This window comes from Oncorhynchus nerka, linkage group LG24 (genome assembly GCF_034236695.1).
Source record: "Oncorhynchus nerka isolate Pitt River linkage group LG24, Oner_Uvic_2.0, whole genome shotgun sequence".
Lineage (NCBI taxonomy): Eukaryota > Metazoa > Chordata > Actinopteri > Salmoniformes > Salmonidae > Oncorhynchus > Oncorhynchus nerka.
The window spans coordinates 32,943,799-32,969,221 of record NC_088419.1 but is presented as its reverse complement, the minus strand read 5'-3'; the positions used below and the strand labels follow the sequence as shown (position 1 = coordinate 32,969,221).

The 25,423-nt window shown below is 43.3% G+C and overlaps 1 protein-coding gene across 5 annotated transcripts in view; it reads left to right on the top strand.

Moving 5' to 3' along the window:
- The window catches only part of ppp4r4 (protein phosphatase 4, regulatory subunit 4), a 118,591-nt gene that overhangs the window by 66,962 nt on the left and 26,206 nt on the right, over positions 1-25,423 (top strand). For all 5 annotated transcript variants that reach the window (XM_029631592.2, XM_029631588.2, XM_065008830.1 and 2 more), the window contains exons 8-12: positions 6,770-6,891; positions 8,278-8,400; positions 16,168-16,331; positions 20,937-21,056; positions 24,575-24,652. In XM_029631592.2, the coding sequence (XP_029487452.1) occupies positions 6,770-6,891; positions 8,278-8,400; positions 16,168-16,331; positions 20,937-21,056; positions 24,575-24,652 (607 nt within the window). The remainder of the gene's footprint in view (positions 1-6,769; positions 6,892-8,277; positions 8,401-16,167; positions 16,332-20,936; positions 21,057-24,574; positions 24,653-25,423) is intronic.

The following is a 25,423-nucleotide window of genomic DNA, read 5'->3' as shown; positions in this document are numbered from 1 at the left end:
GCGTTTGACAGTGATGAGGGGTGGTCGTTTGACTGCGGCTCCGTGGCGGATACAGGCAATGAGGCTGAGATCCTGGTTGAAGACAGCGGAGGTGTATTTGGAGGGCCAGTTGGTCAGGATGACATCTATGAGGGTGCCCTTGTTTACAGAGTTAGGGTTGTACCTGGTGGGTTCCTTGATGATTTGAGTGAGATTGAGGGCATCTAGCTTAGATTGTAGGACTGCCGGGGTGTTAAGCATATCCCAGTTTAGGTCCCCTAACAGAACAATTCACAAATGGTGTCCAGGGCACAGCTGGGAGCTGAGGGTGGTCGGTAGCAGGCGGCAACAGTGAGAGACTTATTTCTGAAGAGAGTAATTTTCAAAATTAGTAGTTCGAACTGTTTGGGTATGGACCTGGAAAGTATGACATTACTTTGCAGGCTATCTCTGCAGTAGACTGCGACTCCGCCCCCTTTGGCAGTTCTATCTTGACGGAAGATGTTATAGTTGGGTATGGAAATCTCAGAATTTTTGGTGGCCTTCCTGAGCCAGGATTCAGACACGGCAAGGACATCAGGGTTAGCAGAGTGTGCTAAAGCAGTGAGTAAAACAAACTTAGGGAGGAGGCTTCTGATGTTGACATGCATAAAACCAAGGCTTTTTCGATCACAGAAGTCAACAAATGAGGGTACCTGGGGACAAACAGGGCCTGGGTTTTCCTCCACATCACCCGCGGAACAGAGCTGCAACCCCCGTGCTTCACGGTTGGGATGTTGTTCTTCGGCTTGCAAGCCTCCCCCTTTTTCCTCCAAACATAACGATGGTCATTTTGCCCAAACAGTTATATTTTTGTTTCTTCGGTCCAGAGAACATTTCTCCAATAAGTATTATCTTTGTCCCCATGTGCAGTTGCAAACCGTAGTCTTTATGGCGGTTTTTGAGCAGTGGCTTCTTCGTTGCTGAGTGGCCTTTCAGGTTATGTCGATATATGACTCGTTTTACTGTGGATATAGATACTTTTGTACCGGTTTCCTCAGCATCTTAACATGGTTCTTTGCTGTAGTTCTGGGATTGGTTTGTACTTTTCGCACCAAAGTACGTTCATCTCTAGGAGACAGAACGCGTCTCCTTCCTGAGCGGTATGACGGCTGTGTGGTCCCATGGTGTTTATACTTGCGTACTATTGTTTCTACAGATGAACGTGGTACCTTCAGCTGTTTGGAAATTGCTCCCAAGGATGAACCAGACTTGTGGGGGTCTACAATTTTTTCTCTGAGGTCTTGGCTGATTTCTTTTGATTTTCCAATGATGTCAAGCAAAGAGGCACTGAGTTTGAAGGTAGGCCTTGAAATACATCCACAGGTACACTTCCAATTGACTCAAATTATGTCAATTAGGATATCAGAAGCTTCTAAAGCCATGACATCATTTTCTGGAATTTTCCAAGCTGTTTAAAGGCACAGTCAACTTAGTGTATGTAAACTTCTGACCCACTGGAATTGTGATACAGTGAATTATAAGTGAAATTATCTGTCTAAACAATTGTTGGAAAAATGACTGGTGTCCATGGACAAAGTAGATGTCCTAACAGACTTGCCAAAACTATAGTTTATTGACAAGAAATTTGTGGAGTGGTTGAAAAATGACTTTTAATGACTCCAACCTAAGTGTATGTAAACTTCCGACTTCAACTGTAGTAAGAATGACTGAATGCATTTCACGAGCGTCCCACCTCGACAACAGCCAGTGAAATTGCAAGGCACCAAATTCAAAACAACAGATATCCCATAATTAAAATTCTTCAAACATACAAGTATTATACACCATTTTAAAGATAAGCTTCTTGTAAATCCAACCACAGTGTCCGATTTGAAAAAGGCTTTACGGAGAAAGCACACCATGCGATTATGTTAGGTCAGAGCCTAGTCACAGAAAACCATACAGCCATTTTCCAGCCAAAGAGAGGGCTCACAAAAGTCAGAAAAAGTAGAGTGTCGACTTAAGAGGTTAATGCAACCGCTGTGTCAGATTTCAAAAAGGCTTTACGGCGAAAGCACACGACGCGATTATGTTAGGTCTGCGCCTTGCCACAAAAACCATACAGCCATTTTCCAACCAAGGAGAGGGCTCACAAAAGTCAAACATAGCATTAAAATGAATCACTTACCTTTGATGATCTTCATCTGGTGGCACCCCCAGGTCTCCATGTTAGACAATAAATGTTTGTTTTTTTCCGATAATGTCCCTATTTATGTCCCTCTTTATGTTTGTTCGTGCATTTAGTTCAGAAATCCAAAGGCACAATGCGAGCTCTCAACATCAAGACGAAAAGTCAAAAGTACAATAAAAGTTAGTAGAAACATGTCAAACGATGTTTAAAATCAATCCTCAGGTTGTTTTTGTTATAAATAATAAATCATATTTCAACCGGACAAAAGCTTCGTCAATAGAAAAGGAGAAACAGGACTCATGGCTGGACATTTCCACTGGCCTCTCATTGAAAGTGCTGTATCTCCCTCATTTTTCAGAGTAAACGCCTGAAACCATGCCTAAAGACTGGCCACGTGTAGAGGAAGCCATAGATATCATGAACTGGGTCCTAAGTCTTTGTATGGTGGATAGGCTTTCAATAGATAAACAGCCTTTCAAAATAATAGTACTTCCTGGTTGGATTTTCCTCAGGTTTTTGCATGCCATATCAGTTCTGTTATACTCACAGACATTATTTTAACAGTTTTGGAAACTTTAGAGTGCTTTCTATCCAAATCTAATAATTATATGCATATCCTAGCTTCTGGGCCTAAGTACCTGGCAGTTTAATTTGGGCATGCTTTTCATCCAAAATTCCGAATGCTGCCCCCTACCCTAGTGAATTAAAAGCCTGTTTCACACAATATCCTGTTGAATTGGCAAGATCATTAAAAAAAAATCCTTTTGATTTCAGCTGAAATGAAAATGTGGCACTGACTCGCCCATGGATTTATTTTTCACCATTGTCTCAATGAAGAGTTTGGCGTTTGACTAGCCATTATACAGTTACAAGCGCAGGCGGTCGACCGATATCCACCGTTGAAGTACGATTAAGCCTGAGCTGGAATTTGAAACTGTTTAGATTTAGAAAACCCTGAGTAGATATAGCTTGCTTCGATGGATACCCCTTTTGGTTGAGAGATCTCATGTGGATCAACCATGACTAGGGTTGTTGCGGTGACCGTATTACCGCCTCACCAGCTGTTACGTGTCATGAAGGCAGTCAAATTCCACATGACCGTTTAGTCACGGTAATTAGGCTTCTCCAGGCTCTCATGCTGCTGCTGGTCATTAGTAGCCTCTTTCCTGGTACTCAGCACTCTATTGTCCCTCTAATCACTCTGACATTGCAAATGTATTTGAAATCTTATCGAGCGCTTCATGAGAGCCCATAAGCTCATGTTGCTCAACATTTCTGTAGGCTATGCAATTGCAGGAGAAAACAGAGTGATGGCCACTAATAAAAAGAGGAGGAGCCCATCAGCTTTCTATAGTCTCGGCCTACTATATTTATTTCTCAGCTTTCCTAATATTAAACACATTGTTTATTTTTACAACAGGAGTATAGCCTACCTGGCTGGCATAAAAATAAACCACGGGGAAAAGCGTCCTCCATTCTCTATTTAAGTGCATAGATGACATGTATTTTTTCCCTCTGCCCCTATATCGATACAGGTGCATGATAATGGTCCATTCTAAATCAAAACAAATGTCACATATATATGTATATATATTATTTAGTATATGTAAAGACAAGTTTAAATCAAGAATAGTCTGATATATGATTCATAGACGATGATCCACATCGCACTGAACACTGCCCTATCCCATCTGGACAAGAGGAATAACTATGTAAGAATGCTGTTCATTGACTATAGAATTCAGCATTCAACACCACAGTACCCTCCAAGCTCATCATTAAGTTTGAGGCCCTGGGTCTGAACCCCACCCTGTGCAACTGGGTCCTGGACTCTCTGACGGGCGCGCCCGTTGATTACATTGGTAATCAATGTCTCGTCATTGATTACCAACAATGACGAGACAGACTACAGGGAGGAGGTGAGGGACCTGGGAGTGTGGTGCCAGGAAAGTAACCTCTCACCCAACGTCAACAAAACAAAGGAGCTGATTGTGGACTTCAGAAAACAGCAGAGGGAGCGCCCCCCTATCCACATAGACTGGACTGCAGTAGAGAAGGTGGAAAATCTTCCCCAGCGTACACATCACTGACAAACTGAAATGGTCCACCCACACAGACAGTGTGGTGAAGAAGGCGCAACAGTGCCTCTTCAACCTCAGGAGGCTGAAGAAATTTGGCTTGTCTCCTAAAACACTCAAACTTTTACAGATGCACAATTGAGAGCGTCCTGTCAGGTTGCCTGGTACGGCAACTGCACCACCTGCAACTGCAGGGCTCTCCAGAGGGTGGTGCGGTGTGCCCAACGTATCATCAAGGGCAACTACCTGCCCTCCAGGACACTTACAGCACCCGATGTCACAGGAAGACCAAAAAGATTATCAAAGACAACAACCACCCGAGCCACTGTCTGTACAAGGCGTGGTCAGTACAGGTGCATCAAAGCTGGGACCGAGAGGCTGAAAAACAGCTTCTATCTCAAGGCCATCAGACTGTTAAATAGCCATCACTAGCACATTAGAGGCTGCTGCCCTATATACACTACCGTTCAAAGTTTGGGGTCACTTAGAAATATCCTTGTTTTAGAAAGAAAAGCTAATTCTGTCCATTAAAATAACATCACATTGATCAGAAATACAGTGTTAGACATTGTTAATGTTGTAGATTACCATTGTAGCTGGAAACGGCTGTTTTTTAATGGAATATCAGGCATACAGAGGCCCATTATAAGCAACCATCACTCCTGTGTTCCAATGGCACGTTGTGTTAGCTAATCCAAGTTTATCATTTTAAAAGGCTAATTGATCATTAGAAAACCCTTTTGCAATTATGTTAGCACAGCTGAAAACATTTGTTCTGATTAAAGAAGCAATAAAACTAGCCTTCTTTAGACTAGTTGAGTATCTGGAGCATCAGCATTTATGGGTTCGACAACAGGCTCAAAATGGCCAGGAACAAATAACTTTCTTCTGAAACTTGTCAGTCTATTCTTGTTCTGAGAAATAAAGGCTATTCCATGCGGGAAATTGCCAAGAAACTGAAGATTTCGTACAACAGTGTGTACTACTCCCTTCACAGAACTGTGCAAACTGACTTAACTAGATTAGAAAGAGGAGTGGGAGGCCCCGGTGCACAACTGAGCAAGGACAAGTACATTAGAGTGTCTAGAAACAGATGCCTCACAAGTCCTCAACTGGCAGCTTCATTAAATGTTACCCACAAAACACCAGTCTCAACATCAACAGTGAAGAGGCGACTCCGGGATGCTGGCCTTTTAGGCAGAGTTGCAAAGAAAAAGTCAAATCTCAGACGGGCCAATAAAAAGACAATATTAAGATGGGCAAAAGAACACAGACACTGGACAGAGGAACTCTGCCTGTTCATTGACTATTGCATAAAACATTTTTTATGATGCTAGTTTTTTTTATTAATTTGGGATCTATCGCATCCCACAACTGTTTGGAATATTTATTTCTCTCACAGAATATAATAGGTGCATAGTAGATTGACATAGGCTAGTGCTTTTCCTGGTTGTTAGACCTACTCATCTTGTTGGCTGACGAAAAGTGAATGTGGACAGTTCTTCCAATATCTTCAATATTCACCTTGGATGTGTCTGTCTTAACTTGTATTCTGTGAGGAAGACCCGATCACGTGATGGAGAGCTGTGTGAGTGTGTACAGAGTGTGTACCGCCTGCGCAAAAAATGTAGCAAAGCTCATGCCTTTTATAGAAACTTTTTTCAAATCTTCATTAGAGTCTCATCATGCAGCCTTACAATGTATTAAACATCTAAACATGTAGCCCAATGTTCGTAGAACAACTAAAGTTATGTTATTAACTCTAAATTAAGCATATAGGAATACCTATTTCTTTGTTAACCGCTCAACACATAATAGCCGTGTGCGCACTCCCTCAAATCATTTGGAGAAAATATTTATATTTTATTCAGCTTTGTTCAATTGTATTCTTCATACTATAAAATAATGGCATGGATTTATAAGCAAACCTTGTCTGCTAAATGAACTAGTGTAGCCCACAGCCATTTGGCATAGCCAGATCAGGGCCTAACATAAGGACAACTCAGCGTATGCTATTCTGTTCTTCTGAAATATGCTTCTTTAGAACTGTCTAAAATAAATTATGGATTTATTGGGAAGGTGTAGGCTATATTACATGGATTTATTCGACTTTTATTAGACTGAGGCTATGTGTGGAAGCCAGGAGATGCAAAATGTGTTTATGTTAATTAGCGGTCAATTACTGTGAGACCGACAGTTATTTGCTTGACAATCACCGGCTGTGACTTCCTGGTTGTTTCTGAGCAGTCGGTTGTCTATTTTTGATAGTGTTATTTTAGAAGCCACGTTCCAAGTTTCTAGCTTGTAGAAGCGGAAGTTTGCCTAAAGTTTGGTCAAACAAAGGGAGGTTGGTGAACAGAACTCTGTTGCCATCTTACTCATACCACAATTTTTTTTCTTGCCACACAAGTCCATTTTCCATGCATTCTGAGGAATGAAATGATTGAACTTTGATTTTGGGGAAACTCAAACGATCCCTTTAATGGGAATGTGTGTTTGTTATATAATTGTGTCTCCTCTTTCTCCTCTGGTGTCTCAGACTGGACCACACCAAGGCGGCAGTGCTGCCTGAGCTCGTAGAGTTGGCCCGGGACGAGGGGAGCACGGTGCGCCTGGCCGCCTTCGACACCATCATTAACCTGCTGGAAATGTTCGACAGTGGTGAGAAACCTCATACAATGACACGACATCACCTATGTCATGCACCCTCATCACCTCATATAAAACTCTTACAACCTTTACACCTCAATCATTCTCACCTCTCACACAAAAAACCTTCTACAATCTCACCACCTCATACAAACGTCATACAAGCTCTATGTGATTACCCTGCACCCTCACATAGCCGGCCCACATGGCTTTTCCACTGCTGGCACGGTAACGTCATTCAACCCACATACTTCTGTCTATGTGGCAGGCCGTGCTACACCCTCGTACAGCCTACATAGCCATCTCTGTGGCCATGTTGCTCTCACATTCAACTTACACTTCTGTCTTCTTACTATAGCGTGCCTCGCAAGCAGCCCACACTACTCCCGATCTGGCCGCTCTTGTTCGCTGGCAATTTTCTACTCATTGATGTTCCAAGAGAGGACAGACGCCCACACATTCATATTGTTCCGGAAAAGTCTTTAAGCCAAAGCAGTATTTTGACTGGAAAAGCTTTATAAAAGCACTTACAGAAAATATGGTTATAATGTTCCTATTCAATGGTTTTGATATTCCTATTGATCCAATTTTTTTAACCTAACATCTATCTTAGGGTTGCATATTTTTTGTTCTAGCTCTGCACAAGCACATCTGATTTCACTACTCAACTAATACTCAAACCTGTATATGGTGTGCTTGTGCTCTGCAAAAACAATATGCAACCCTTGGGATTCCCAAGAACCAGAGTCTACTACAGACATGAACCTGTCTCATTAAAACCAATGCACTTCACAACCTTGTCTCTACATTGTCTGTGCGAAACACTTACTTGTCTGGCTTAGCGAAACTCTTCCAAGACACCCCTGCACCCGCAGAGTTTCTTTGATATGCAAATACTATACTCGTTACAGTAGTTGGCAAACTGGCTTCAACTAAGCTGTCAGTCTTCTATCTCTTCACAAGGCTTTTGAACGCGTGTCGGGCCATCAAGGACATGGGCCGTATTCCATTTTGAAAACTGGCTACCTTCCCCTTAATACTAGACGACTCACCATTGCAGATCCAAAATGGACTGATTAGTGTATAATCAATCAGATTCGGTTCCACCTAACCATTCAATACGTGGAGTCCCGGACCTATTATGTTCATCTTTCTAGATCCTTTCAGATCTGCTCAGGCAAGTTGACAGGGCAGGGAAAACACTCCATGGCCGCATGATGAGTGATAACGTCATATTGAGTTGAAAATAATTGCTTTGTTTTGGAATGGAATGCGGCCACTGTGTGTACGAGGGCTGACAATTCCGATTGTCCTCTCTCTGCCAGATGCCCGTTACATTGGGAGGCAGCCCCGTCATGTCAAACTGTCTTTCTCTCTTCTCTCCCCCTCACTTTTTAGACGACAGGACGCGTGTTATCTTTCCGCTGGTGAAGACGTTCTGTGAAAAGTGCTTTAAAGCTGACGAGGCGGTGCTGGCTTCGCTGTCATTTCAGTATGGCAAGCTCTGTCACGGACTCTCAGGTGGGTTTCAGACCTCTTAAGGCCAGGCACCACACCCTAGTAGGGTATCTTTTCTCCATATTCATGTCACAATTAACTTTTACCACTTGAATGGGTCGACGTCATCAATGTGGTTTTACAGACGTGTTCATTACATTTTATGTACACACTTTTTTGGAATATTTATGAAATGCACATTGTTATATTTGGTAACACTTTTCTTTTCCCTCAACTCCAACCCCATTCGATGCATGGACGACAGAGATGGTCGCCTCGCTTCGCGTTCTTAGGAAACTATGCAGTATTTTTTTAAACAATTTTTATGTATTATTTCTTACATTGTTACCCCAGGAAATCTTAAGTCTTATTACATACAGCTGGGAAGAACTATTGGATATAAGAGCAATGTCAACTTACCAACATTACGACCAGGAATATGACTTTCCCAAAGCGGATCCTCTGTTTGGACCACCACCCAGGACAATGGATCGGATCCCAGTAGGCGACCCTAAACAACGGCACCGCAGAAGGGGCAGACGGAGCGGTCTTCTGGTCATGCTCCGTAGACAGGCACGTCACTCACCGCTCCCAAGTATACTACTCGCCAATGTCCAGTCTCTTGACAACAAGGTAGATGAAATTTGAGCAAAGGTTGCCTTCCAGAGAGACATCAGAGATTGTAACATTCTCTGTTTCACGGAAACATGGCTCACTTAGGGTATGTTATCAGAGTCGGTACAGCCACCCGGTTTCTTCATGCATCGCGCCAACAGAAACAAACATCTCTCTGGTAAGAAGAAGGGCGGGGGTGTATGCCTTATGATTAACGAGTCGTGGTGTGTTCATAACAACATACAGAAACTCAAGTCCTTTTGTTCACCTGACCTAGAATTCCTTACAATCAAATGCCGACCGCATTATCTACCAAGAGAATTCTCTTCAATTATAATCACAGCCGTGTATATCCCCCCCAGAGACACCTCGACGGCCCTGAAAGAACTTCATTGGACTCTACGTAAACTGGAAACCATATATCCTGAGGCTGCATGTATTTTAGCTGGGGTTTTTAACAAAGCTAATTTGAAAACAAGGCTCCCTAAATTTGATCAGCATATCGAATGCGCGACCCGGGCTGGCAGCATTCTGGATCATTGTTTCTCTAACTTCCGCACACATACAAAGCCCTCGGCAAATCTGACCACGACTCCATTTTGTTGCTCCCAGCCTATAGACAGAAACTAAAACAGGAAACGCCCATGCTCAGGTCTGTTCAACACTGGTCCGACCAATCAGATTCCACACTTCAAGATTGCTTCGATCACGTGGACTGGGATATGTCCCGGATGGCCTCAGACAACAACATTGATGAATACGCTGATCCGGTGAGCGACTTTATTAGCAAGTGTATCGGTGATGTTGTACCCACGGTGACTATTAAAACCTTCCTCAACCGGAAACCGTGGATTGATGGCAGCATTCGCGCAAAACTGAAAGCTCAAACCACTGCTTTTAATCATGGTAAGGCGATCGGAAACATGACCGAATACAAACAGTGTAGATATTCCCTCTGCAAGGCGATCATAGGGTCAAAGTAGAGTCGCAATTCAACGGCTCAGACACGAGACATACAGTGGGGAGAACAAGTAGTTGATACACTGCTGATTTTGCAGGTTTTCCTACTTACAAAGCATGTAGAGGTCTACAATTTTTATCATAGGTACAACTGTGAGAGACGGAATCTAAAACAAAAATCCAGAAAATCACATTGTGCCATCAGAGTCCTTGGGTTCGCGCCCAGGCTCTGTCGTAACCGGCCGCGACCGGGAGGTCCGTGGGGCGACGCACAATTGGCCTAGCGTCGTCTGGGTTAGGGAGGGCTTGGTCGGTAGGGATGTCCTTGTCTCATCGTGCACCAGCGACTCCTGTGGCAGGCCGGGCGCAGTGCGCGCTAACCAAGGTTGCCAGGTGCACGGTGTAGCCTCTGACACATTGGTGCGGCTGGCTTTCGGGTTGGATGCACGCTGTGTTAAGAAGCAGTACGGCTGGCTGGGTTGTGTATCGGAGGACGCATGACTTTCAACCTTCGTCTCTCCCGAGCCCGTACGGGAGTTGTAGCGATGAGACAAGATAGTAGCTACTACAACAATTGGATACCACGAAATTGGGGAGGAAAGGGGGTAAAATTTAAAAATTCCGGCTCTCACAGACCTGTATTAACTGCACCTGTTTGAACTCGTTACCTGTATAAAAGACACCTTTCCACACACTCAAACTAACAGACTCCAACCTCCCCACAATGGCCAAGAAGAGAGAGCTGTGTAAGGACATCAGGGATAAAATGTAGACCTGCACAAGGCTGGGATGGACTACAGAACAATAGGCAAGCAGCTTAGTGAAAAGGCAACAACTGTTGGCGCAATTATCAGAAAATGGAAGAAGTTCAAGATAACAGTCAATCACCCTCGGTCTGGGGCTCCATGCAAGATCTCACCTCGTGGGGCATCAATGATCATGAGGAAGGTGAGGGATCAGCCCAGAACTACACGGCAGGACCTGGTCATTGACCTGAAGAGAGCTGGGACCACAGTCTCAAAGAAAACCATTAGTAACACACTACGCCGTCATGGATTAAAATCCTGCAGCGCACGCAAGGTCCCCCTGCTCAAGCCAGCGCATGTCCAGGCCTGTCTGAAGTTTGCCCATGACCATCTGGATGATCCAGAGGAGGAATGGAAGAAGTTCATGTGGTCTGATGAGACAAAAAGCTTTTTGGTCTAAACGCCACTCGCCGTGTTTGGATGAAGAAGAAGGATTAGTACAACCACAAGAACACCATCCCAACCGTGAAGCATGGAGGTGGAAACATAATTCTTTGGGGATGCTTTTCTGCAAAGGGGACAGGACGACTGCACCGTATTGAGGGGAGGATGGATGGGGCCATGTATCGCGAGATCTTGGCCAACAACCTCCTTCCCTCAGTAAGAGCATTGAAGATGGGTCGTGGCTGGGTGTTCCAGCATGACAACGACCCGAAACACAGCCAGGGCAACTAAGGAGTGGCTCCATAAGAAGCATCTCAAGGCCCTGGGGTGGCCTAGCCAGTCTCCAGACCTGAACCCAATAGAAAATCTTTGGAGGGAGCTGAAAGTCCGTATTGCCCAACGACAGCCCCGAAACCTGAAGGATCTGGAGAAGGTCTATATGGAGGAGTGGGCCAAAATCCCTGCTGCAGTGTGTGCAAATCTGGTCAAGAACTACAGGAAACGCATGATCTCTGTAATTGCAAACAAAGGTTCTGTACCAAATATGAAGTTCTGCTTTTCTGATGTATCAAATACTTATGTCATACAATAAAATGCAAATGAATTACTTCAAAATCATACAATGTGATTTTCTGGATTTTTTTTTAGATTCCGTCTCTCACAGTTGAAGTGTACCTATGATAAAAATTACAGACCTCTACATGCTTTGTAAGTAGGGAAACCTGCAAAATCGTCAGTGTATCAAATACTTGTTCTCCCCACTGCATGTGGCAGGGTCTACAGTCAATCACGGATTACAAAAAGAAAACCAGCCCCGTCGCGGACACCGGCGTCTTGCTCCCAGACAAATTAAACAACTTCTTTGTTCGCTTTGAGGACAATACAGCTCCACTGACACAGCCCGCTACCAAAACCTGCAGTCTCTCATTCACTGCGGCCAACGTGAGTTAAACATTTACTCGGCATCCCTAGCCGCATCCTCAGAGCATGAACAGACCAGCTGGCTGGTGTGTTTACGGACATATTCAATCAATCCCTATTCCAGTCTTTTGTTCCCACATGCTTCAAGATGGTCACCATTGTTCCTGTTCCCAAGAAAGCTAAGATAACTGAGCTAACACTCACTTCTGTCATCATGAAGTGCTTTGAGAGACTAGTCAAGGATCATCTCACCTCCACCCTACCCGACACCCTAGACCCACTCCAATTTGCTTACCGCCCCAATAGGTCCAATCAATCACTGCACACTGCCCTAACCCATCTGGACAAGAGGAATACCTATGTAAGAAAGCTGTTCATCGATTACAGCTCAGCATTTAACACCATAGTACTCTCCAAACTCGTCATTAAGCTTGTGATCCTGGGTCTCGACCCCGCCCTGTGCAACTGGGTCCTGGACTTTCTGACGAGCCGCCCCCAGGTGGTGAGGGTAGGAAACAACATCTCCGCCTTGCTGATCCTCAACACTCGGGCCCCACAAGGGTGCGTTCTCAGCCCTCTCCTGTACTCCCTGTTCACCCTTGACTCCGTGGCTATGCACGCCTACAACTCAATCATCAAGTTTGCAGACGACACTACGGTGGTAGGCTTGATTACCAACAACGACGAGACGGCCTACAGAGAGGAGGTGAGGGCCCTCGGAGTGTGGTGTCAGAAAAATAACCTCACACTCATCCTCAACATAACTAGGAGATGATCATGGACTTCAGGAAATAGCAGAGGGAGCACCTCCCCTATCCACATCGACGGGACAGTAGTGGAGAAGGTGGAAAGTTGTAAGTTCCTCTGCATAGTTTTAAGTTCCTAGGCGCAACAGTGCCTCTTCAACTTCAGGAGGCTGAAGAAATTTGGCTTGTCACCGAAAACACTGACAAACTTTTACAGGTGCACAATCGAGAGCATCCTGTCAGGCTGTATCAACGCCTGGTACGGCAACTGCTCCGCCCAGAACCGTAAGTCTCTCCAGAGGGTAGTGATGTCTGCACAACGCATCACCGGGGGCAAACTACCTGCCCCCCAACACCACCCGTCACAGGAAGGCCAAAAAGATCATCAAGGACAACAACCCCCGAGCCACTGCCTGTTCACCCCGCTCTCATCCAGAAGGCGTGGTCAGTACAGGTGCATCAAAGCTGGGAACGAGAGGCTGAAAAAAATCTTCTCTCAAGGCCATCAGACTGTTAAACAGTCATCACTAACATTGAGTGGCTGCTACCAACATACTGACTCAATCTCTAGCCACTTTAGCAAGTCAAAATTGGATGTAACAAGTGTATCACTAGTCACTTTAAACAATGCCACGTTATATAATGTTTACATACCCTACATTGCTCATCTCATATGTACAGTTGAAGTTTTGGGAGGCCTTCCACAAGCTTTCCATAATAAGTTGGGTGAATTTTGGCCCATTCCTCCTGACAGAGCTGGTGTAAGTGAGTCAGGTTTGTAGACCTCCTTGCTCGCACACGCCTTTTCAATTCTGCCTTCCATTTTTCTATGTTATTGAGGTCAGGGCTTTGTGATGGCCACTCCAATACCTTGACTTTGTTGTCCTTAAGCCATTTTGCCACAACTTTGGAAGTATGCTTGGGGTCATTGTCCATTTGGAAGACCCATTTATGACCAAGCTTTAACTTCCTGACTGAAATCTTGAACATGATGCTGCCACCCCCGTGCTTCATTGTTGGGATGGTGTTCTTCGGATTGCAAGCATCTCCCTTTTTCCCCCAAACATAATAATGGTTATTATGGCCAAACAGTTCCATTTTTGTTTCATCAGACCAGAGGACATTTCTACAAAAAGTACGATCTTTGTCCCCATGTGCAGTTGCAAGCCGTAGTCTGTCTTTTTTATGGCGGTTTTGGAACAGTGGCTTCTTTCTTGCTGAGCGGCCTTTCAGGTCATGTCGATATATGACTCGTTTTACTGTGGATATAGATTATTTTGTACCTGTTTCCTCCAGCATCTTCACAAGGTCCTTTGCTGTTGTTCTGGGATTGATTTGCACTTATCGCACCAAAGTACATTCATCTCTAGGAGACAGATCGCATCTCCTTCCTGAACGGTATGACAACTGTATGGTCCCATGGTGTTTATACTTGCGTACTATTGTTTGTACAGATGAACATGGTACCTTCAGGCGTTTGGAAATTGCTCCCAAGGATGAACCAGACTTGTCTTTGCTGATTTCTTTTGATTTTCCCATGATGTCAAGCATAGAGGCACTGAGTTTGAAGGTAGGCCTTGAAATACATCCACAGGTACACCTCCAATTGACTCAAATTATGTCAATTAGCCTATCAGAAACTTCTAAAGCCATGACATCATTCTCTGGAATTTTCCAAGCTGTTTAAAGGCATAGTCAACTTAGTGTATGTAAACTTCTGACCCACTGGAGTTGTGATACAGCAATATAAGTTAAATAATCTGTCTGTAAACAATTGTTGGAAAAAATACTTGTGTCATGCACAAAGTAGATGTCCTAACCAACTTGCCAAAACTTTAGTTTGTTAACAAGAAATTTGTGGAGTGGTTGAAAAACAAGTTTTAATGACTCCAACCTAAGTGTATGTAAATTTCTGACTTCAAATGTATATACTGTACTCTATACCATCTACTGCATCTTGCCTATACCGCATGGCCATCGCTCATCCATATATGTGTATGTACATATTCTTATTCATTCCTTTACACTTGTGTGTATGCGGTAGTTGTTGTGAAATTGTTAGTTTACTTGTTAGATATTACTGCAAACTAGAAGCACAAGAATTTCGCTACACTCGCATTAACATCTGCTAACCATGTGTATGTGACCAATAAAGTTTGATTTGATTTGGAATGGATGTGGGTGGAGCTATGTCTACATAAGGATGCACATAAAAAAATATTTAAAAAATAATCACAAAGCTCTGACCAAGGCCTTGAGGCCGATAAATCTTTTTAAAAAGCAGTGAAACTATCAAGAGCAGTGTGCGGGCTTCTTCTTTTTTCTCATGTTATTCAACTGTTACCATGCACAGAGAAAAAAGATAGCTCAGATGTGCGAGTGCCTTTTGAATTTTGAACCACTTGAATGTAGACATAAATACAATACTTTTAAAAATTAAATACAGTCCTTTTTGTACTAAATTTTGCAAATGAGGTAATACAAAAGTATTTGGACACCCCTTCAAATTAGTGGATTTGGCTATTTCAGCCACACCCGTTGCTGTCAGGTGTGTAAAATCAAGCACAGAGCCATGCAATCTCTATAGACAAACATTGGCAGTAGAATGGCTTTACTGAAGAGCTCAGTGACTTTCAACCTGGCACCGTCATAGGCCGCAACCTTTCCATCAAGTCCGTTTTACTTGATTAAAATTAAAGATACCTTAATAGAAAATTACTCAAGTTAAAGTGAAAGTCACCCAGAAAAATACTACTTGAGTAAAAGTATAACGTATTTGGTTTTAAACATTCTTATGTATCAAAAGTCAAAGTACAAGTATAAATAATTTAAAATTCCTTATATTAATCAAACCAGACAGCACAATTATCTTTTTCATTTTTTGTTTATGGATACCTTGGGGCACAGTCGAATACTCAGACATAATTTACAAATGAAGAATTTGTGTTCAGTGAGTCCACCAGATAAGAGGCAGTAGGAATGACCAGGAATGTTCTCTTAAGTGTGTGAATTGAATCATTTTCCTGTCTTGCTAAGCATTCAAAATGTAATAAGTCCTATTGGGTGTCATGGAAAATGTATGGAGTAAAAAGTACATTATTTTCTTTCTGAATGTAGTGAAGTAAAAGTTGTCAACAACATAAATAGTAGTGATGCAGCTGTCTAAGGCACTTCATCGCAGTGCTAGAGGCTTCACTACAGACCTGGGTTTGATCCCAGGCTGTGTCGCAGTCGACCGCAACCGGGAGACCCATGACCGGGAGGTCAGGCTACATAAACACACACAGGTCCCTTTGTGTGATTCTGATTCCTGTCTGCTAGAGTTGTTCCTATATGGTCCTAATTCTTCTCTCCTGCAGCGTCTTTCACAGAGGAGCAGCACCTGTGGTTCCTGGAGTTCTATAAGAAGCTGTGTGTACTGGGCCTGCAGCATGAAAACGGACACTCGGACAACCAGGTCTATCCGCTGGAGCTGGAGAGCAAATACGCCCTGGTGCGACGCAATTGCGCCTACAACTTCCCCGTGAGTGACTGCTGACCAACACACACACACACATATACGCATGCAAACACACACACAAGTTTCCTACCAACCCTCCCTCCCACTCTTGAACAGTCTCTGAAGTCTAGCAGCGCGTTTGAAGGAATCAAGTCTGTAACTGTACCATCTGTCTTTCTGCCTCTGTTTGAAAATGCTTCTGGTCAACTCTTGGTGATTGTTGCCATATTGGTGGCTTAGTTTTTTATAAAAATGTCTTAAGTGTTGCGGCTACATGTTGCAAACACCTTACAAGGTTGAAAAGCTTTATAAAGCTTGAACTTTTTGAGTCTATAGAGGGGAATAGTGTGCCAGTTATTTAACTCACCATACACTATTGTAGAACTGAAATAGTCTTGCCAATAGTGTGTGTGTGTGTGTGTGTGTGCACGCACATGCACGTGGCGTGCATGTGTTGTGGACTTTGTAAAGAGTGTATAGTAGGGTCGGAAAACAAAACAATATCGCAATACTCGTTTGTATCGTGGCAAGGAAAGAAAACATGAAGCATAATTAACTTCTTTAGAAAAACAGCCCTAATGTTGGAAACAAACATCATTATGTTGTCATCCAGAGTCAAATGTATTTATTTTCCAAGTTAACCTCTTAAGTCGACCCTCTACTTTTTTGAACATTCTGTTAAAAATCGCGCAACATTTCAGCGCCCTGCTACTCATGCCAGGAATATAGTATATGCATTTGCTTAGTCTGTGTGGATAGAAAACACTCAGACGTTTATAAAACTGGTTAAATCACTGCTGTGGCTTTACCAGAACGGCATTTACATCGAAAAGCACAGGAAAAACTGATCACTGAAAATGGGAAAATATATCCATGCGCTACTTGAACCCATTGATAAAGGTGAACCACAATTAATTGACTGAGGTTGCAGTACCTACAGCTTCCACACGGTGTCTAGAGTCTTGTCATTTCCCTTCGAGTTTTTTCTTGGTCAAACACATGCAGGGCACCGTATCTCCTATGGTCTAGGACCGGATATTTTCGTTGAGTTTCTAGCCGGACATTTTTCCAGACGGACAGCTAATGATCTTTACATCGCCTCCTGATGAATTTTATCGCTTATTAACGTTTACTAATACCTAAAGTTGCATTACAAACGTATTTCGAAGTGTTTTGTGAAAGTTTATCGTCGACTTTTTGAATTTTAAAAAATGACGTTACGTTTTGAAACGATGTTTTTTCCGTTTATCACACAGTCTACATATAACGATATCTAGGCTTTATATGGACCGATTTAATCGAAATAAAGACCCAAATAGTGTTTATGGGACATCTAGGAGTGCTAACAAAGAAGATGGTGAAAGGTAATGAATGTTTTCTATTTTATTGTGCGGTTTGTGTAACGCCGAAATGCTAATTATTTTGTTTACGTCCCCTGTGGGTCTTTTTGGGTGTTACATGCTATCAGATAATAGCTTCTCATGCTTTCGCCGAAAAGCATTTTAAAAATCTGACTTGTTGCCTGGATTCACAACGAGTGTAGCTTTAATTCGATACCCTGCATGTGTATTTTAATGAACTTTTGAGTTTTAACTAATACTATTAGCATTTAGCGTAGCGCATTTGCATTTCCAGAGCTCTAGTTGGGACGCAAGCGTCCCGAGTAGAAGCAACAGGTTAAAGCACACAACATTTTACAAACAGCAGGTTTTTAAAGGACCTGCTTCGTGTTTTCATTTTTGCCATGAAAAAAATATAGCGAAACTGGTATCGTCACAGCCCTAGTGTACAGTACTGTATACAGTGCATTCGGAAAGTATTCAGAACCCTCAACTTTTTCCTCATTTTGTTACGTTACAGCCTTATTCTAAAATGGGAGAAAAAAAAATCTATCTTTTTCCCCCATCAATCTACACACAATACCCCATAATTACAAAGCAAAAACAGGTTAACATTTTTGCAAATGTATGAAAAAATAAAAACTGAAATATTCAGACCTTTTACTCAGTACTCTGTTGAAGCACCTTTGGCAGCGATTACAGCCTTGAGTCTTCTTGGGTATGACGCTACAAGCTTGGCACACCTGTATTTGGAGAGTTTCTCCCATTCTCTGCATATTCTCTCAAGCTCTGTAAGTTTGGATGGGGAGGGTCGCTGCAGAGCTTTTTTCAGGTCTCTACAGAGATGTTCAATCATGTTCAAATCCGGGCTTTGGCTGGGCCACTGAAGGACATTCCAAAGCCACTCCTGCATTTTCTTGGCTGTGTGCTTAGGATCATTGGCCTGTTGGAAGGTGAACCTTCGCCCCAGTCTGAGGTGCTGAGCACTCTGGAGCAGGTTTTCATCAAGGATCTCTCTGTACTTTGCTCCAGTCATCTTTCCCTTGATCCTGACTAGTCTCCCAGTCCCTGCCGCTGAAAAACATCCCCACAGCAGGATCCTGCCACCACCATGCTTCACTGTAGGGATGGTGCCAGGTTTCCTCCAGACATGATGCTTGGCAATCTTGGTTTCATCAGACCAGAGAATCTTGTTTGTCATGGTCTGAGAGTCTTTAGGTGCCTTTTGGCAAACTCCAAGCTGCAGGGACTGGGAGACATGTGCCTTTTACTAAGGAGAGGCTTCTGTTTGGCCACTCTACCATAAAGGCCTGATTGGTAGAGTGCTGCAGAGATGGTTGTCTTTCTGGAAGTTTCTCTCACCTCCACAGGGGAACTCTGTAGCTCTGTCAGAGTGACCATCAGGTTCTTGGGCACCTCCCTGACCAAAGCCCTTCTCCCCAGATTGCTCAGTTTGGCTGGGCGGTTCCAAACTTCTTCATTGTAAGAATGATGGAGGCCACTTTGTTCTTAGGGACCTTCAATGGTGCAGAAATGTTTTGGTACCCTTCCCCAGAGCTGTGTCTCGACACAATCCTGTCTCGGAGCTCTACAGGCAATTCCTTCGACCTCATGGCTTGGTTTTTGCTTTGACATGCACTGCCAACTATGCGACCTTATAAAGAAAAGTGTATGCCTTTCCAAATCATGTCCAATCAATTGAATTTACCACAGGTGGACTCCAATCAAGTTGTAGAAACATCTGAAAGATGTTCAATGGAAACAGGATGCAGTGAAGCTCATAGCAAACATTTCTAAAAACCTGTTTCGCTTTGTCATTATGGGGTGTGTAGATTAATGAGGATTTTTATTTAACCCATTTTAGAATAAGGCTGCAACGTAACAAAATGTGGAAAAAGTCAAGGGGTCTGAATATTTTCCGAATGCACTATACCTGCACGTGTTTTCATGAGTCAGGCACGTGTGTATTTTTAGCACATGGATCCCCCTCCTGACCTGCTGAATATAGTGTGTCTGTCATATTCTGTCAGCACGTGGAAGTAAAAATTGTTGTCCCATGGTCATGGGACTTTAGAGTTACACACACACACATATCATCATACACTCATACACACACGCACAGCCCATGTAATGGGGTCAGGAGGGTAGAGGAGACACCTGTAACAATAGGCCTGATGAGAGGCCTTGTCCACAGCTCTTTTGTTCCCATAGGCAGGGAGGTTCTCCTCCCCTGGTCCAGCTAGTTGTCTGTGCATCACAAATAGCACTCTATACCCTACATAGTGCACTACTTTTGACCAGGGCCTATAGCTCTGGTTAAAAGTAGTGCACTATGTAGGGCATAGGGTGCCAATTGGTATGCAGCCTAGGTGTGCCCGCTTCGCTCAAGCCCTCAATAATGTGTCATTTGGGACTAACTGTGGTGGCAGTTCAAGGTCGTGGTTATTCGGGCACACTGTAGCAAAACGTTTTGCAACAGAATATGAAAACGAAGGCCTCCCGAGTGGCGCAGCGGTCTAAGGCACTGCATCACTACAGTCTGGGTTTCGATCCCAGGCAGTGTCATTACTGGTCGTGACCGGGGGCTCATCGCGCTCTAGCGACTCATTGTGGTGGGCCAGGTGCTTGCAGCCTGAGTTCGGTCGTCAGTTGAACAGTGTTTCCTCCGACACATTGGTTAAGCGAGCGGATGTTAAGAAGCGTGGTTTGGCGGGTCATGTTTTGGAGGACGCATGACTCGACCATCACCTCTCCTGAGTCTGTTGGGGAGTTGCAGCGATGAGACAAGATTGTAATCACGAAACTGGGGAGAAAAAGGGGGTAAAAATGTGTAAATACCTTCCCGTTTCCTTCCGTTTGGTGGCCAATGAACTCGACCCAGCTGTCTGCAGAGTTGAACCTTGCCAACTGTCTCAAAAGAGAAGGCAAGCATCAGGGAAACTGTCACAAAGTTAATTGCATTTGTGTCTGTTCACCATTTTAGTATGGAATTGTTTTAATTCAAAAGAGTGTTGTTCACACACACTATACAAGACTTACTGCTCCTAGTACTTGTAGATAAGAACTTTATATTCAAAATAGAAACTCCAGCCAATTGCATTATTGTGTATGTTCTACAAAGTTTCTACTGAATCTTAGTAAATAAAAGGATGCTTGCATTATGTGGTTATACTAGCCTTGGGGAGTAGAAGATTCCATTTTGATTATGGCAAAAAATGTATCTCAGATTTCCACAAGTGCATAGGGATTCATTTTGTTATCACTCCCTGTGACATCACTTTTTCTTCAGGCCATGGTGTTATTCGCTGACCCCAACCACTTCCTGACGGAGCTTTACCCCACCTTCTCCAGTCTGTGTCATGACCCTGAGATCACGGTGCGACGCACAATGGCCGAGGGCTTCCACGAGGTAAGGTGGCTGCTGTTTGGACACTGGCTTATTCTGTTCTGTCAATAAAATACATAAAGAATGTCCATAACTCGGATAGACTGCCAATGTGATTTGTGTCATTACTTAGTTTTGTAAAAAAAACTCCCCTTGTGACAGGGGGAATGGAAGTGTGTTGTGTGTTGTGTGCAACAGAGAGGGACAGAGAGGGGCTATTGAATGTACAGTGGGTATCATAAGTCCCCCCCCCCTTGGATTTTTTTTTTTTTATTTGTTGTTACAAAGTGGGATTGAAATAGATTGAATTGTGATTTTTTTTTTGTCATTGATCTACACAAAATAATCTAATTACTAACAATTTAATAACTAAAATATAGATGTCAATTAAGTATCCTACCCTTTTCTTTAGGTTTAACAAATCGCACAGTAAGTTACATGGACTCACTCTGTGTGAAATAATAGGGATTGACATTATTTTTTAATGACTAACTCTTCCTCTGCCCCCCCCATACTTACAACATCAGTAAGGTCCCTCAGTCAAGTATTGAATTTCAAGCACTGTTTCAACTACAAAGACCAGGTAGCTTATCAAAACCCTAATTAAGAAGGGCAGTGATTAGTAGATTGGGAACCATAACAATCAGACATTGAATATCTCTTTAAGCATGGTTAAGTGAAGACACAAAGATACAGTTGACCTTCTGAACTGAGCTGCTGGACAGGAAGGAAACTGCTCAGGGTCCCATGGTTGACAGTGCATCTCAGAGCAAAAACTAAGCCATGAGGTTGAAGGAATTGTCCGTTGAGCTCCAAGACAGGATTGTGTCGAGGCAAAGATCTGGGGAAGGGTACCAAAAAAATGTCTGCACCATTGAAGGTCCCCAAGAACACAGCTGGCCGCCCGGCCAAACTGAGCAATCGTGGGGAGAAAGGCCTTGGTCAGGGAGGTGACCAAGAACCGACAGAGCTCTAGAGTTAATCTGTAGAACCTTCAAGAAAGACAACCGTCTCTGCAACACTCCACCAATCTGGCTACTCTATGGCCACACCTCAGTAAAAGGCAAATGACAGCGGTCGGAGACTGAGCAATTGCCGTACCAGGCAGTGATGCAACCGGTCAGGATGCTCTCGCTGTTGCCGCTGTAGAACCTTTTGAGGATCTCAGGACCCATGCTAAATCCTTTTAGTTTCCTGAGAGGGAATAGGCTTTGTCGTGCCCTCTTCACAACTGTCTTGGTATGTTTGGACCATTCTAGTTTGTTGTTGATGTGGACACAAAGGAACTTGAAGCTCTCAACCTGCTCCACTACAGCCCCGTCGATGAGAATGGGGGCGTGCTCGGTGCTCCTTTTCCTGTAGTCCACAACCATCTCCTTAGTCTTGGTTACGTTGAGGGATAGGTTGTTATTCTGGCACCACCCGGCCACGTCTCTGACCTCCTCCCTATAGGCTCTCTCGTCGTTGTCGGTGATCAGGCCTACCACTGTTGTGTCGTCTACAATCTTAATGATGGTGTTTGAGTCGTGCCTGGCCATGCAGTCGTGGGTGAACAGGGAGTTCAGGAGGGGACTGAGCACGCACCCCTGGGGAGCTCCAGTGTTGAGGATCAGCGTGGCCAATGTGTTGCTACCTACCCTCACCACCTGGGGATGGCCCGTCAGGAAGTCCAGGATCCAGTTGCAGAGGGAGGTGTTTAGTCCCAGGATCCTTAGCTTGGTGATGAGCTTTGAGGGTACTATGGTGTTGAACGCTGAGCTGTAGTCAATGAATAGCATTCTCACATAGGTGTACCTTTTGTCCAGGTGGGAAAGGGCAGTGTGGAGTGGGATTGAGATTGCATCATCTGTGGATCTGTTTAGGCGGTATGCAAATTGGGGTGGGTCTAGGGTTTCTGGGATAATGGTGTTGATGTGAGGCATGACCAGCTTTTCAAAGCACTTCATGGCTATGGATGTGAGTGCTACGGGTCTGTATTAATTTAGGCTGGTTGCGTCTGCCCTGTGGGGTGTTTAGAGAATATCGTGTGAATCCTGTTTATTGTTGAAAAAATCTTAGTCTAATCCGAGGTGAGTGATCGCTATCTTGATATCCAGAAGCTCTTTTCTGCTGTAAGATACGGTTGCAGAAACATTATGTAAAAAATCATTTACAAATATCGCTAAAAAAAAACCCACATAATAGCACAATAGCAATAAACTTTTTGGCCTGAAGTCAAAGCCTTGTAGTACCAGTCAAAAGTTTGGACACACCTACTAATTCCAGGGTTTTTCTTTATTTTTACTATTTTCTACATTGTAGAATAATAGTGAAGACATCAAAACTATGACATAACGCATATGGAATCATGTTGTAACCAAAAAAGTGTTAAACAAATCAAAATATATTTTATATGTAAGATTCTTCTTCCACCCTTTGCCCAGCTTTGCATACTCTTGGCATTCTCTCAACCAGCTTCATCAGGTAGTCACCTGGAATGCATTTCATTTAACAGGTGTTCCTTGTTAAAAGTTTTCTACAATTTAGGTCTGTCCAAACTTTTGACTGGTAATCAATGTTTGGGGCAAATCCAACATAACACATCACTGAGTTAACTGCCTCCTTATTCTCAAGCATGGTGGTGGCTGCATCATGGTATGGATATGCTTGACATTGGATAAAAATGAACAGGATGGAGCTAAGCACAGGCAAAATAAAAGAAGAAAAACAGCTTCAGTATGCTTTATACCAGACACTGGGAGAGGAATTCACCTTTCAGCAGGACAATAACCTACAAAACAAGGCCAAATCTACGCTGGAGTTGCTTACCAAGAGGACAGAGACAGAGTGGCTAAGTTACAGTTTTGACTTACTTATTTTCCACCATAATTTGCAAATAAATTCATAAAAAATCCTACAATGTGATTTTCTGGATTTGTTTTCCTCATTTTGTCTGTCATAGTTGAAGTGTACCTATGATGAAAATTACAGGCCTCTCTCATCTTTTTAAGTGGGAGAACTTGCACAATTGGTGGCTCACTAAATACTTTTTTGCCCCACTGTATCAATGGGTAACAGGGTTGACGTCTCAGTTTTTCAACACAAAATACCTGAAAATGGACAAAAAGAGTAGGACCAGCTCACCTGCATGATTTGACTATAAGATGGTCAATGCAGTGAAAATGTTTTTTTTTAAAGCCTTTGTGTCTTAGCCAATCCATGGCAAGGACAAAAAGACCCACCAATGCCTTGCAGCTGAACAAACATACCAAATTTGATAGCATGTTTTTTGAGTTATATTAGCTACAAATATTATGTAAGTCCCAGATCCTCATCCAAAAGTAATTTCTGTGTGCTACATTTCAGAACAATTCAAAATGTGATAGATCACACTGACAGAACCCGATGGAGTTTGACAGCCTGAATTCCAATTTGATGTAGTCTGAATCGATTAGCCTAATTCCCTGAAATAGAAATGGATTTGACCTCAAAATCTGGTTGTGTATGCCAACACATAACATCACAATTTCTCTTCTCCCCTCTTCTTCCATATGATCGCTCAGATTGTCAAGCTGTTGGGCCCCAATGTCCACTTCATTCACAAGGAGCTGGTTGTGTTACTGCAGGACGACTCACTTGAGGTGAGACACGCAGAATCTCATTTTGTTTAAAGTATGTTTGAAATATGTAGTAAACTGGAAAAGTGCTGGCTAGCTTGTCTTAAGGTATTTATGGTTGTGAAATAAGTTATGGTATTGGTAGGGACTTCAGTAGTAATGGTAGTGACTGGTTATAGTGTAAAAAGTAGGTACATGGACAGATTGATTGATAGAACGATGGATAGGATAGCAAGGACGTGAAATTTGATTTTCTGTCTAGATTGAACGGTTGCTCATTTATGATCTGAACGGAGCTATGTAATTTACACTTGAGGGGTTTTTTATATATATGCATTTTTAAAATGTGTTATTTTATTATTATTTTGTATAAAAAATGTTTACCCCTTTTTCTCCCCAATTTCGTGGTATCCAATTGGTAGTACGGACTCGGGAGAGGCGAATGTTGAGAGCCATGCGTCCCCCGAAACACAACCCAGCCAAGCCGCGCTGCTTGTTGAGACAATGCCGCTTAACCCAGAAGCATTGTCAGAGGAAACACAGTACATCTGGCGACCGTGTCAGCGTCATCTCTAGTGGCACAGCTAGCACTGCGATGCCGTGCCTTAGACCACTGCGCATTACTGCACTAGCATCGAATAGTCCCCGCGATATGCACATTTTTAGGGAAGTCAGGAACCAATATACACAGGCAGTTAGGAAAGCAAAGGCTAGCTTTTTCAAACAGAAATTTTCATCCTGTAGCTCTAAATCCCAAAAGTTTTGAGACACTGTAAAGTCCATGGAGAATAAGAG